The 15,366-nt window shown below is 45.0% G+C and overlaps 1 protein-coding gene across 1 annotated transcript in view; it reads right to left on the bottom strand.

Annotated features, from left to right (window-relative positions):
- Positions 1 to 372: 372 nt before the first annotated feature.
- adamts17 (ADAM metallopeptidase with thrombospondin type 1 motif, 17) overlaps positions 373 to 15,366 on the bottom strand; it is a 679,121-nt gene continuing 664,127 nt past the window's right edge. Inside the window, exons 22-23 of the mRNA XM_068017704.1 lie at positions 5,963 to 6,140; positions 373 to 4,757 (exon numbers count right to left, since the gene is read on the bottom strand). Coding sequence (XP_067873805.1) covers positions 4,606 to 4,757; positions 5,963 to 6,140 — 330 coding nt within the window. The 3' untranslated portion in view covers positions 373 to 4,605. The remainder of the gene's footprint in view (positions 4,758 to 5,962; positions 6,141 to 15,366) is intronic.

Raw genomic sequence — 15,366 nt, 5'->3', positions numbered from 1 at the left:
TTCATTCAAACACAAATTCGCTATTTCTTTCAGAATATATGAGTAATTTGAGACATGATGTGTGGATAGTGTAGCAAACTGCTGAGCAACAAGTGATTATGGACCATGGTTCCCGAAACTCTTCACCACTGGGGTTTTCCTCTTCTCATGTCTGTGTCTGTTCGAGACTAACTGATGGAGATTGATTGCTATGATTCATCAACACCTCCATTGTCATTTAATCTTGTAACTACCTGGATTGTAGAAGGTGAACTAGATGGACCTTGTCTTCTTTAATCTAATGATTCCGACGATTCTCCCAGAAAATGATCCACGTAATGGCAGAACAGAAATCGGAACAAAGACACTCAATTAAAGCACCGGGCCTCTTACTTGATGAAAATAAATTTAATATGAAATTTTCCGCAAAATATTCTTCCACTAACAGGAGGACTGGCTGCCCGGGGGTTCATTAGCTTTGTTATAATTTCTCAAGCATTTTCTGCATTCTTTCTCTGACACAAGAAAACCATAAATATACTGCAGGTCATCAATACAGTATGTGTGTTGGCAAAACTGCCAACATGACATTCCATTTTGTAAATAAAAAGCTAGTCATGATGAATATATCTCAGTATGACATTACGATAATAACAAGCACCTTCTGACAAAGATTATTGTTCCAATAGGATAGCACCATGTAGAATATAGTGGCAGTCACTTGTGCAACTAACATTTAACAGTACAACTGGAATAGCACGCTGCTTACTGTGTAAAACAGAAATAAAACAAAATTGCAGAAAAAATAGCACTACTAAAATAAACACCAAAAAAATAAACCTTGCAGCTTACAAGCTCTGCCACATTCAGAAACAGAATAACCTTTTCACTACTGTCTCTTAGCAGGGGCTAATCTATGTTTAGTGGTTAAGTTGAGTCACAGATCAAGAGAGGGATCCGTATGTTGCTTTCACACAGCTGTGCTACTTGTGAAACTTAGCGAACAGGCCCATGAGATACTGATGTTACTGTGTCTTTACCAGTATCTTTGGCTGGGATTCGTGATTGACTGCTCAGGTACATCTTCCTGATTTGTGCTTTCGATGTGCCAAGCTCAGGAATGTGCAATCAGAAAATTTACCTTCTTATTTTTACTTTATGTTAATTAGAACACATTTTTAAAAAGAATGAAAACTACAGTAAAAGGTTATGGCCTCAGCTATGCGTGTATAATGTGTGTCTGAGGATGGGTGAGTGAGTGTATGCGTGGTGTAAGTGAGTGTGTTTGTGGTTAGTATATGTGTGTCTGCAGTGAGTGTGTGTTTCTGTGATGTGCGTGTGTCTGGTGAGTGTGAGTCAGTGTGTCTGTCACGTGTATGTCTGTGGTGATTGTGAGTGAGTGTATACGTGGTGTATGTGAGTGTGTTTGTGGTGAGTGTGTGTGTTATGTGTGTGTCTATGGTGAGTGTGAGTCAGTGTGTCTGTGGTGTGTGTGTCTGGTTATGGGATCTTGTGTGGCTCCCAACACGGTACCAAACCTTCAGAACTGACTGATTTAGGCACCAAGTTGATCATTTACTCACTCACTGAGTCATTAAACCCACTTCGTACACAGGCTCACACTACGGAGCGCCCAGTGAATGGGCACAAGTTGGGTATAACTGATCAGAATTGCAGGCGGAGGTCAATTCTGTTGTACCTCTAACTGTGTCATGACCCATTTAATTTTCCAACCAGGTTTTCTGTGCAGCAGTTAGCCAGCTGCAATATATAATTGAGGTTCTGATAATGTCGCTTAGACATTCATGCAATTTCCCAAAGATTGTGCTGGAGTAAAAAATAGAGGTCTAGTGGTAGCGAGAGCAGTGCTGTGTGTTGAAGTGCTTTTAATGAAGGCTGTGAGCACACATATTGCTGTATTTCAAAGCTCTGATACCTTGTGCCCTGATGGCACTTTGTTCTTCAGAGGATTTGTGTCAAAGTCTTGGTTTTGGAATGCCCACAATGACAGAAGGGGTTTTGCCTAATTGGAACTTACCTGGAGACAGAAGAGGAGGAGCAAGAGAATTGATATCAACCTGGCTAAGCTGCAACCCTGCAGACTATGCCCACTCACTGGTAGCCTCACACCCACACTTACAGATTCTGGCACACACCTACTTGGATGTGCCAGAGTAACTCTACCTGCAAACATTCCAAATTATCAGGGAGGCAGTTTCAGAACTGTGCTGCTGGCTGCAAGGGCACCCAACAGCTAATACGTATCAGAAGGTTGGCACTGCTAGTGGCAAGAATGGCCATCTCTGCCTCTTTGCACACTGCCCTACAGAGAGAGTACTCAGGAGTAGCAAACAGAGTAGGCGAGTCCCAAGCTGGGAGCATATATAGAAGATAGATGGTAATAAATCCAATAAGGAATTCAAGAGAAATTCTTTTACTCAGAGAGTGGTGAGAATGTGGAACTCGCTACCACAGAAAGTGGCAAATAACATTGATCCATTTAAGGGAAAGCTAGATAAGCAAATGAGGGAGAAAGGAAGAGAAGGATATGCTATAGGGTGAGAGGAAGCTCTTGTGCAGCATAAACACTGGCACAGCCCAGTTTCTATGCTGTAAATTCTATGTAACCTCCTCACTGTCGCCAGGCAGAATCAACTCCACTCTGTCAGGCATCCAAACAGGGTTGTGCCACTCCACCTGTAGGCCAGAGTCTCTTGCCTCCTAGGGAATGACTGTATACAATGCATGAAATGATACCTCCCAGGAGATTGCTGAGTTTCTAACTTAATTTGTCCCACTTGATGAGCCTTGCTCAAAATGTGGGTGGAAGTGTGAAGCACACTCACCTTCAACTTGCTGCTCATTTTCAACCAGGTACATGGAAGCTGGGTGACTGCACTGATTTGAGAGACTGCATTGCCCAAAAGTCTCCTCTGTGCCATTGTGAATAACTTGACAACTATTCCATTCCCTTTTATGGTGGACTGCAGCCCTTTAGAAGCTGCTCTGAAACCAATTTTTTGAAGTTTAATCAAATGTGTTGAAGGATAAGGCTCTCTTGTAGCCCATTCAAAATAGGAGAATATTGCTTATATTGGAAAACTGAGCCAGGCCCAACCCTGTGCAATGGTATTGGTGCATGTAAGAAAGGATCTCTGTGCAATGAAATCTTGAACTAGCATATGTCTACTTGTCAGTGACAGTTACCTCAATGTTCCCCATATATGCAGAGAGTGACATGTACAAGAAATACATCCGTGACCATTCCTACATGTCACTGACACATATGTGTGATTTTAGGGCATAAACTTTCACTAGAAAGGGTAGGAATGGTCAGTGGCGTCAAGAGCAGAACTTCCCTCTCATGGGAAAATGGTAACATTGACATCATTATCTTTCCATGCCAAGGGTGCCATTTCTCTCAGTCTGTGCCCATTTAGTGGGAATACTACCTGATCAGTAAATCTGTGGGAAATTGTATGTTGGTTATTTCCCCTCCCAAAGACCTCCAATTGATGTTGTATGGGAGAGACAGCTCAGGTTGTATTGATGGCCATGCAGTGGTAGAGCAAGCTCAAAACTCCAGCCCCGTGTTCACAAAAAAGGAAAATCCAGCATCAGGTTGTTAGCACTCAAGGTCTATGCCCTCGTGCAGCAACGTGTCCAATTTCTGTACACCCAAGGTAGTTCACAACCCCTAGTGCTCACAAAGATGGGGAAACGGAACACAGTTAGCTTACTGCTCCCAGGAGGTAGAAATCCAAATTTCCCCTAGCAGTGACGCTGCTCCTGATCACCACCAGACTGCAAACTGTCAGATGTACTTTGCCTGCTTTTCTCCAGGACTGTTGTCTTCCCATTATAATCACTAACAGGATTCGTGCTATGATTACAGGAAGGTTGGCCTAAAACCTGAAACAGTAGTGAAAAGGTTAAACAGCACCATTCAAGTTTGCCTTTGCATTGCTAAAAACTGTAAATACTCAAGTTGCTATAAGTGAAGTTATCGAGTTGCACATTTGTTCCTGAAGCGAGTGGTTTGATCAATACTCTGGATGGAGAGACTTGTTACATTATTCAAATATCCCAGAATGACAACAGTGAAAAGAAACAGTGGATTGGGATTCTAAACACATCTCCACCTGAACTGTGCATTGAAGTGATGGTTCTTCAGCTCCTTCATTGTCCTTTGCTTTCTTCTGGAAACAATTCAAGTTCATAATATTAACTCTGCAAAAACATGCAGTGAGAGATTATAAACACCTTTTTTGTTTCGTAAAAATGAGGCTGTTGTTTAAACTCTTTTTCCCCACTGATTAAGACAGGCTGCTAATGTTGTAGTGATAGGTAAGTGCAGAACCCACAGAATGTTCACAGGCAGCGGTTCTCAAAAAGGTCGCTGGCTTGGCTTCTAATGCTGTAACAGCAGTTTATGCAGCACAATCCAAAACTACAGAGATCTTTTGCAGAGTGTGGGTAACAATGTTGTGGAGCCCACAGCATGTCTGAGGACTGTTCTCTTCCAGTTTTAGAAACTGTACACCCCACCCTCCCCCCCAATTCTGTTCAGGATCAGACAAAGTAAAGGTTCTCTTCAATTAGCTCACGCTGCAGTAAAACCTGTGATTAGCTGCCGTGGTGCAGCTTGTTTGCGTAGAAATCTCTGCAGGTCTGGCAGCAGCGCTGGTACCATCGCATGTCCTGACACAGGTTCTTCTCTCGGATCACCCTGCAGTACACCGTCCACCGATCTCCCATGCACTTGTACGTCAAGGCAGCTGGGAGAGCAAGGCAGGCTGTTACAAGAGGTTTTTAATGGACAACAATGATTTACAGTCTCCAACTTCACCAAACTGCCCAACACTGAGCACCAGCTGATCTGCACCTCAACTCCATTTATCTGCCTTTGCTCCGTATCCCCGATACCCTTAACTAATAGAATAAAATTTGCCTATCTCAGTCTTGAAACTTCCAATTATCCTCCAGCATTCACAGTCTTTTGGGGACAAGCATTCCAGATTTCCACTAGCCTTCGTGTGGAGAAGTGCTTCCTTGTTTCCCTTCTGAAAGGCCTAGCTCTAATGTTAAGATTGATCCCCCTTGCTCTGGTTTTCCCCATCAGAGGAAATAGCTTTTGTTAATCTAATTATTTTATCATTAGATTACCCTTCAACTTCTAAACTCAAGGAACACAAGGCAGTTTATGTAGCAAGTCTTCTTAACTTAACCCTTTAAGCCCCTGTATCATTTTGTCAAATATTATTTGTGCATATTGGGAAATCCTACAATGCCCAGCCCTTGATTATCCGCTGTTCATCTTAAATCTGTGGCTGGGGTGAAATTCCCTGATATTAGCTCTCATTGTATACAGGGCACAGTGGACTGGAATAGCTCGTTTAGTGTCTGTTTTATTTCTATAGCCTCGCCTTTATGGCTTTGGTTACAGCCAGTTCCCTGGGTCTGGTTGCAGATTGGTGACCTACTTCTGGGCTTTTGCTGATCACACAATGTAATTGGGAATAACTGGAAGAGTGACTTGGTGATAGTGAGCCTCTAATTTTTCTAGGCTGACATTCCAGTGCTAGGTACTGTACAGGGGTCAGTGTCTTTACAATAGTGCTGGGTACTGTACAGGGGTCAGTGTCTTTACAATAGTGCTGGGTACTGTACAGGGGTCAGTGTCTTTACAATAGTGCTGGGTACTGTATAGGGGTCAGTGTCTTTACAATAGTGATGGGTACTGTACAGGGGTCAGTGTCTTTACAATAGTGCTGGGTACTGTACAGGGGTCAGTGTCTTTACAATAGTGCTGGGTACTGTACAGGGGTCAGTGTCTTTACAATAGTGCTGGGTACTGTACAGGTCACATTTGTACTTGTATCAGTGATTAGCTCCCTCTCCCCTAATGATTTGTCAGGCTTCATATGTTAATTGATTTCTCTACAATCCAACATTATGGTAAAACAGTTGTAGTGACACTCACCAAGCCTGGGTGAGGTGATCGTGTTGACATTTATACTTTCATTGCAGGGTTTCTGGTGGCATTGCTTATAAGCTGGTGGTTTGGTTAAAGATGGACATTCGTTGCCATGGCGCCCAGTGACTCTGTGCATACACTGAACCACCTTGGACTGCAGGCCCTTGCCACATGTAGAGGAACACTGAAAAAAAATCATCACAGAGGATCATTAGCAATTAGTTACTCATACTCAACAAAATGTACATTTTTATATAAAAAGCAAAATACTGCGGATGCTGGAAATCTGAAATAAAAACAGAAAATGCTGGAAATACTCCTCAAGTCTGGCAGCATCTGTGAAGAGAAAAGCAGAGTTAACATTTTGGGTCAATGACCTTTCATCAGAACACACCCTCTCTCTTTATTATGCATTGTAATATATTATACATTACATATATTTATAATTCTTAATAGGCAATGAGGAAACTGGTGAAATCTGGCATGAATTAGAAAACTTTTGAGTGGAACTTAATTTACAATTGCTCTAAAAACACAAATTTCGTTTAACATGACAACCTCAAAAAAGATAATACAGAATGCAATATATTTTCACTGCTCTGTTTCTATATAGTAGGAACTTCAAGTTAAATTAGGGAACTGACTTGGGGAAGTTACTGGGAGGTTTTATAAATCCATACTCCCATTGCTGGGGCCCAAGCAGCAGGAATGCTTAGCAGGAATTATGGTGTAGAGGTCAGCAATATCTCCTGATACCTGCTCACAAGGCTGTATCCAGATGGTGAACTTGCAAAACCTGTCTGAATGAGTCTGGCAGTCTGAGGGAGGTGAGTTAACACCAGTAGACGGATGATCAGTAACCCAGGTAGAATCTGCTATTCTGCCGTTTCAGATCAATTCAGCTCATTCATCCATTCAGTGTCACTATGGTAATGGCCACAACACTGATTATTTAAACTAAGCACTGCGAAAACCAAATGGACAGACAATAAAAGGTGAACTAACTCTTACAATAAATATGAAGTGTTCACAGTTTGGAAATTGCCACTAATTACTAAAACATCAGCATCCGCTGGGAAACAATTACAGAATTCCCCAAAGTATTGGAGACTATGGGTTGAATCTTCCCAGTCCCGCAGGTGATGGGGATGGGGGTGGAGGGGGCGGGGCTTGAAGGAGGGACCGGGAGGCAATTCATAAAATTCGACATTGGGTCAGCGGTCCAACACGTTCCCGCTTCCAGGTGATTTTCCCAGAGGTGGGTCATCACCGGCAATGGCTTCCCGCCCAGCAGCAGTGAGTAGCAAATTTGAATAATTAACTGCCCATTTGTGGGGTGATTGGGGACGTCTATGGGATCTTCCTGGTGACAGATGCACCCCCCCCCCACCCCCCCACACTGAGGGCCAAGCCCGCAAGGCCTCGTGTTCTTTCCCCCCCTCTCCCCCTCCATTGGAGTCGCAGCAATCAGTGGATCACAGCTGTGGCCACCAGCCATTCTGTGGAGGGGCTTCCCCCTCTACAGGGGTGTCCTGGCAGCTGTGGCCACTGTTTATTTTATTCAATTGAATATCTCTTCAGAAAGTACCCTCGCGGTCCTCATCCTGCAGCAGCAGCAGCGTCCACCTGTGCCAATCCTGGCGACATTAATTCTGTTTCTCTCTCCACAGATGCTGCCTGGCCTGCTGAGTATTTCCAGCATTTCCTGTTTTTAGTTCAAATTTCCAGCATCTGCAGTATTTTACTTTTATTTTAGTACAACATGCTGCTCTTTTAATCCTGAATGATAAGAGCAGACGTGCTAACTAAGCAGAATAAACTGGACATTTAGAGAGAAAAATTTGATTGATGCCATTTTCCGGCAGGGTGCTGTGAATTGTCATTAGCCTGCACCCAGTCCTGTTCAGGCGGGCAGCACACAAACCTCCTGCTGCCTCCTCATTTGAATGATTTCAGCATGTAGCCCAGCACCAGGCGCATTGCTGGATGGCTGAAGGCGCAACAGGGGACACAGCAGTGTGGGTGGCTAGCATCTGTTTCCGCTGGCCTGCAAGTCTTAAAGACAGCTTAAAGAGGAGTTGCATTCATCATATAGAATCTGCTGCTGAATGTCTGTGGAGGAAGTGGCTACGAGCAGCAGCACACCAAATGGAGCAGCAGAGCAGAGAGAGAGCTCCCAGGGCTTCTGAGGCAGTGCAGGAGGAAGTAATACAGGAAATGCAAAAGAGGAGAGAAGCAATGTTCCCACAAAGGGCCAGGAGGCTCTCAAGGCAAATGTTCAGAAGGGAATGGCAGCAGGTGGCCAGGGAGGTCAATTCCTGGAATCTGGCCCTGAGGACCTGATAGCAGTGCCGCAAGTATTCAACGACCTCATATGGCTGGTCAATGTCAGTGAATACATCTTCACATGACATCTCCTACTCACCACACCACCAACCTCCTAAACTGCTCAATAAATCACAGCCCCATTACTCACCCATCAGCAATCAGGACACACGTCTAACATTCAGAGACTCCATCTCACCCTCACAAACATTCCAAAGCTGACAGCCTCATAAACCCCTCTTGCTGCTTCCATATACCTCCAGCTATTCAGCTATGGCAGGCATATCATCCAAACATAGTCACTGACATTCTTCTCTCTCTCTTGCAGGACAAGGTGACCAATAACAGGAAGGGAGCAGAGCAGGCCTGGTGGGGGGACAGGCAGGGCGGGCCTGCATCCCTTTAGCCCTCTGGGGTAGATGGTGCTCTGCATCATGAGACTGGCTGTGACAAAGGCCGTTGCATCTGACATTGCAGAGCACATCCAGGATGATGTTAGCTTCCTGCCTTAGTCCCCTTCTGAAAGCCCACATCACCCTCATCCTGCTCTCTAGCATGAAGTGTAAGCTGCAGATTGTGTGACCATGGACCTCTTGCTTTCCACCCCACCCCCTTCCCTCATCCAAACCCTTCCCATCTGCATTTCTGCCTTCAGACACCCAGGAATTGCCACCTGGCCGGCCGGCCGGCCAGCCAGTGCAGCCTCATGTGCAAGGGTGAGAGCTGCTACCGACCTCTGAGGAAGAAGCCCCGTCACTTGATCTGATAATCACAGCCATAATCACTGCACTGAGTGTACCTTAGAGGGTAGTTTATGGCCAGGATCTGCATGTGGTGAGTCACCGGGCAAGAGTGCGTTGTGGGTTGCAACCAGGCCAGAGGGAAAATATAGTTTGTGTGTCACCTCACGAGCGGGTGAGGTCGCAGATGAGTTCTGCAGCAGGGGACTCAAATGACGGTTTCAAAGGGGCTCTGAGACACTGGGTGCATTGGCAGACCAGCCAGACAACGTCCTGTCACTGTCACGGAGCATGGAGGGGCCCGGCTCCAGCTTGGCACAGGGCTTCATGCAGAGCTTGGAGTCTATCTGGCAAGATGGATACAGAACTGGCTCGGTCATAGAAGGCAGAGGGTAGCAGTGGAAGGGTGCTTTTCTGAATGGAGGGATGTGATCAGTGGTGTTCCGCAGGGATCAGTGCTGGGACCTTTGCTGTTTGTAGTATATATTAATGATTTGGAGGAAAATGTAGCTGGTCTGATTAGTAAGTTTGCGGATGACATAAATTGGTGGAGTTGCGGACAGTGATGAGGATTGTCAGAGGATACAGCAGGATAAAGATCGGTTGGAGACTTGGGCGGAGAAATGGCAGATGCATTTCGGAAGGTCTAATGCAGGTGGGAGGTATACAGTAAATGGCAGAACCCTTAGGAGTATTGACAGGCAGAGAGATCTGGGTGTACAGGTCCACAGGTCACTGAAAGTGGCAACGCAGGTGGATAAGGTAGTCAAGAAGGCATACGGCATGCTTGCCTTCATCGGTCGGGGCATAGAGTATAAAAATAGGCAAGTCATGCTGCAGCTGTACAGAACTTTAGTTAGGCCACACTTAGAATATTGCGTGCAATTCTGGTCGCCACACTACCAGAAGGACGTGGCGGCTTTGGAAAGGGTACAGAAGAGGTTTACCAGAATGTTGCCTGGTCTGGAGGGCATTAGCTATGAGGAGAGGCTGGATAAACCCGGATTGTTTTCACTGGAACGAAGGAGGTGGAGGGGCGACATGATAGAGGTTTACAAAGTTATAAGCGGCATGGACAGAGCGGATAGTCAGAAGCTTTTTCCCAGGGTGGAAGAGTCAGTTACTAGGGGACATAGGTTTAAGGTGAGAGGGGCAAAGTTTAGGGGGGATGTGCGAGGCAAGTTCTTTACACAGAGGGTGGTGAGTGCCTGGAACTTGTTGCCGGGGGAGGTGGTGGAAGCAGGTACCATAGAGACGTTTAAGAGGCATCTTGACAAATACATGAATAGGATGGGAATAGAGGGATACGGACCCCGGAAATGCAGAAGGTTTTCGTTTAGGCAGGCATCGAGATCGGCGCAGGCTTGGAGGGCCGAATGGCCTGTTCCTGTGCTGTACTGTTCTTTGTTCTTTTATATCCTTTCCAGTGTGGAAGTGGTGGCCAACTCAGAGGCAGCACTTGCAGACCCAGCCATGATGCAGTGTCTGGTGGCTGACGTCTCAGCTTCCAATGCAGCACAGGCGAAGCCACCCTACGTCTCAGTGGAAGCTCAGACAGAGGTCAAGGGATCCATGCTTGTTGGCAATGCAGGGTCAGACTGCTGCCATTTTGGCTGCTGATACCAGTGTTCAACTGGGGATTACAGACCCACACGGTAGTCCAGCAATCTGTACTCAGCAGATTACGAGGATTGCAGAGGTGCCACCCCAGGTAGGAGAAGTGCTCCCTGAGTGCTCTAGGTGGGTACAGTCTCATAGAGTCATTGAGTTATACAGCATAGAAACAAGCTCTTCGGCCCATCATGTCCGTGCCGGCCATCAAGCACCTATCTATTCTAATTCTGTTTTCTAGCACTTGGCCCATAGCCTTGTATGCTATAGCCTTTCAAGTGCTCATCTAAACACTTCTTAAATGTGAGGGCTCCTGCCTCTACCACCCCTTCAGGCTGTATGTTCCAGATTCCAACCACCTTCTGGGTGAAATCCCCTCTAAACCTCCTGCACCTTACCTTAGAGCTATGCCCCCTGGTTATTGACCCCTCCGCTAAGGGAAGAAGTTTCTTCCTATCTTACCTAATTATTCTGCCCCTCATCATTTTGTATACCTCAGTCAGGTCCCCCCTCAGCCTTCTCTGCTTTAAGGAAAACAACCCTAGCCTATCCAGTCTCTCTTCATAGCTGAAATGCTCCAGCCCAGGCAACATACCGTGAATCCCCTCTGCACCCTCTCCAGTGCAATCACATCCTTCCTATAGTGTGGTGCCCAGAACTGTACACAATACTCCAGCTGTGGCCGAACTAGTGTTTTATACAGCTCCATCAGAACCTCCCTGCTCTTATATTCAATGCCTCGGCTAATAAAGGCAAGTATCCCATATGCCTTCCTAACCACCTTATCTACCTGTGCTGCTGCCTTCAGTGATCGATGGACAAGTACACCAAGGTCTCTCTGTACTTCCTCGGGTCCCACCATCCATTTTATAATTCCTTACCTTGTTAGTCCTCCCAAAATGCATCACCTCACACTTCTCAGGATTAAATTCCATTTGCCACTGCTCTGCTCATCTTACCAGTCCATCTATATTGTCCTGTAATCTAAGGCTTTCCTCCTCGCTATTTACGACACCACTAATTTTCATGTCATCTGCGAACTTATTGATCATACCTCCTATATTCACATCTCAATCATTAATGTACACTACAAACAGCAAGGGTCCCAGCACCGATCCCTGTGGTACACCACCTCCTCCTCCCTTTGTGCACAGCTTCCCCTCTCTGCAGCCTGTGCTCCATCTCCCTGGCCTATCATGCTGCAACCCCAGATGGACCTCAACTATAGTCACCAGAATTCTACTGGTTTTCTGTTGACAGAGCAGAAAACTCCTCTGACCTCCCTGTTAGAATGAAGTAACACTGCCTTCAAAATCCAAAATGTCACCAACACTGTGCCAAGAGTACACCACAGTACTTCTACAAACTTTGCAAGAGCAAAAGTAAGTCAAAAGCACCCCATCTGCAAGCTGGATGCCTGGCCCTTTAAATGGTGATCGGCGGGGGTGGGTGTCGGAGCTGGCTAATCACATGTTCAGCTTTGAGTGAATAGAGGAAGGTGTTAACTGGACCTGTGCAGTCCAAATTGGCAGAATGTATGTCAAATCAGCCAAAGAGGCTGATTGATGTCACAATCTGTCTACTCTGGATGTTTCCGGCACATGCATGGCACACCCACACTAGTGCCCTGTCAGCCTGGGCGTGCCACGTGGGCTGTGTGGGAGTCGGCCAGAAGCTTTCCAGCCCCATTTTCAGCTTCTCCGGTTTCCACAGCGCCAGCTCCAGCAGCACTACGGCCATATTCACCTCTCGTAAAAGCAAAAGGAAATATTCCATGTAAAATAAAACAACCTTACTGATGCTTAAAATGTTTTAGTGGCAATTTTTACAAGTGCAAAGATTTCTTTAATAATTGCTGTTGTGTTGCATGACTTATGTCTTGATCTCCCCTAATTCTGAGCTGCACATTCTATCTAATTCAGGATCCATTTCTTCAGGTGAAACCCTCATCCAGACCATTGAGACCTCCAGATTTGATTATTCCATGTCTCCTGCTGCCCTTTCGTCTTCTGGCCTTCATAAATTTCAGCTGTTTGAAAACTCTACTGCCCATATTATATCTTGGATCAAGTCTTAATCATCTATCACCCTTGCCTTCGCTGACCTCATTGTCTCCTGGTTTCTATACACCTTCACGGAGTCCTTTATGGCACAGAAGGAGCCCATTCAGCCCATCGAGTCCATGCCAGCTCTCCATGGAGCTATGCAGTCATATTCACTCCCTGACTCGATCCCCGTAGCCCTGCTAGTCTATTTCTCTCAGGTGGCTATCCAACTTCCTCTTGAAGTCATTGATCGTCTCAACTTCCACCAGCCTGGTGGGCAGCGAGTTTCAGGTCATTACCACCTGCTGTGTGACAAAGTTCTTCCTCATATTCCCCCTGCATCTCTTGCTCAAAACTTTCAATCTGTGTCCCCTAGTATGTGTACAATTTATTAATAGGAACAGCTTTATCATGTCTAACTTATGTTATAATCTTGTACACTTCTATTAAATCTCCTCTTAATCTCCTTTGTTCTAAGGAGAACAAACCCAGCTTTTCCAACCTAACCTGGTAGCTAAAATCCCTCATCCCTGGAACCATTCTGGTAAATCTCCTCTGTACCCTCACATCGTTCCTGAAATGTGGTGACCAGAACTGGATCCAATATTCTAGTTGGGGCCTAACCAGAACTTTATAAAGGTTCAGCATAACTTCTCTGCTTTTTAATTCAATGCCTCTATTTATGAAGCCCAAGATCCAATATGCTTTACTAACCACTCTCTCAACATGTCCTGCCACCTTCAAAGATTGATGCACATTTACCCGCAGGTCCCTCTGTTCCTGCACACTCTTCAGAACTGTGCCATTCAGTATATATTGCCTCTCCCTATTCCTTCCGCCAAAATGCATGTCACATTTGTCAGTATTAAATTCCATCTGCCACCTCTCTGCCCATTCTGCTCGCCTATCTATGTCCTGTTGCAGGCGGTTCACATTATCCTCGCTGTTTGCCTCACCTTAGAGTTTGATGTTATCGGCAAATTTTGAGAGTCTACTCTGTATTCCAAGATCCAAGTCATTTATATATAGCAAAAAAAGCAGTGGTCCTACCACTGACCCTTGGAGAACACCACTGTCTACTATCCTTCAGTCTGAAAAACAACCATTTACTACAACTCACTGCTTTCTGTCCTTAAGCCATTTTTCTATCCAATTGGACACTGACCCTCCTATTCCCTGAGCTTCAATTTTCTTAACCAGCCTTTTATGTGGTACCTTATCAAATGCTTCCTTAAAATCCATATAAACAACATCCACCGTTTTCCCTTCATCAACCTTCTCTGTTACTTCATCAAAAAATTCAATTAGATTAGTCAAGTACGATCTCCAACTTAAATTCTCTTCCTCGATTTTAAATCCCTTCATGACCTCACTCATCTCTATCTTTGTAACTTCCTCCAGCCCATCATCCCCCCCCCCCACCTCATAACTCTCCATTCCTCTAAATGTGGCCTCTTGTACATTTCCCTTCCACTTCTCCCCAATATTGGCATTTATGCATTCAGTCACCTAAGCCTCATGCTCTGGAATTCCATTCCTATACTTCTCTCCCTCTCTTCCTTTAAGATCCTCCTTAAAATCCACCTCAGGCTAAGCATTTGGTAAATTCTCCTAATATCTCTTTTTTCAGCAGCAAACCTGTGACCTCTAACATCTAAAAGGACGTGGTATGGAGCATCGTCACTCTCGAATTCCCCTCCATGTCGCACATCATCCTGACTTGGAAATCTATTGCTGTTCCCTCACTGTCGCTGGGTCAAAATCCTGGAACTTCCTTCTCAACAGCACTGCAGGTGTACTTACACCACACGTACTGCAGCGGTTCAGAAAGGCAGCTCATCACCTCAAATGACAACAAGGGATGAGCCATAAATGCCAGCCTTGTCAGCGATGTCCACATCTCAAGAATGATTTTATTTTTTCAATGTCCATTTTTGTTTGATGATGGCTCTGTGAAGGATACGTTAAGGGTCCAATATAAATGCAAACTATTATTGCTCCTGTTTGAAAATAACCTTTTCTCATCAGAACGCAAACGGTCTTCCTCCATGTTCTGACCTGATAATTTGTCACATACACTTGTGTTAGCTTTTCTCTGTCATGTTAAGGATACCGAACAAAAATATTTCATTGTGTGACATTTGACATCCAATAGAATCATCAATTATAAGGCAAAGAAACCAGCACAACAAACTTTCTCATCTTTAAATAAGAAAGGTGAAATTTTATTAAACTTAAACGCTAATTTGGTTAACGCCTATGATTACACGATGCGCCCCTGCTAACATGCATACGTGATACACACATGCAGATAGGGAAAGAAAAGAGCAGAAGAAATAAAGTGGAAAAGTTTGAGGCAATATCTGACGGGTTTTTGTTACGGGTCTTCAAGCTCACTGTAGAATCCTTGCTTGTAGGTAGTTCTAGCTTTTCGTTGGGGCCCAGTATTGCTCTTTAACCTTGTTCCCTGTAGGAGACTTTTCTCCCTTGGTGTTCATGTTTTTTTTTTAGTTTAGAGATACAGCACTGAAACAGGCCCTTCGGCCCACCGAGTCTGTGCTGACCATCAACCACCCATTTATACTAATCCTACACTAATCCCATATTCCTACCACATCCCCACCTATCCCTATATTTCCCTACCACCTACCTATACTAGGGACAATTTATAATGGCCAATTTACCTACC

The sequence above is a fragment of the Heterodontus francisci genome, chromosome 38 (assembly GCF_036365525.1).
Source record: "Heterodontus francisci isolate sHetFra1 chromosome 38, sHetFra1.hap1, whole genome shotgun sequence".
Taxonomy (NCBI): Eukaryota; Metazoa; Chordata; class Chondrichthyes; order Heterodontiformes; family Heterodontidae; genus Heterodontus; species Heterodontus francisci.
The sequence above is the reverse complement of the archived record's forward strand: the minus strand, read 5'-3'. Positions and strand labels throughout refer to the sequence as shown.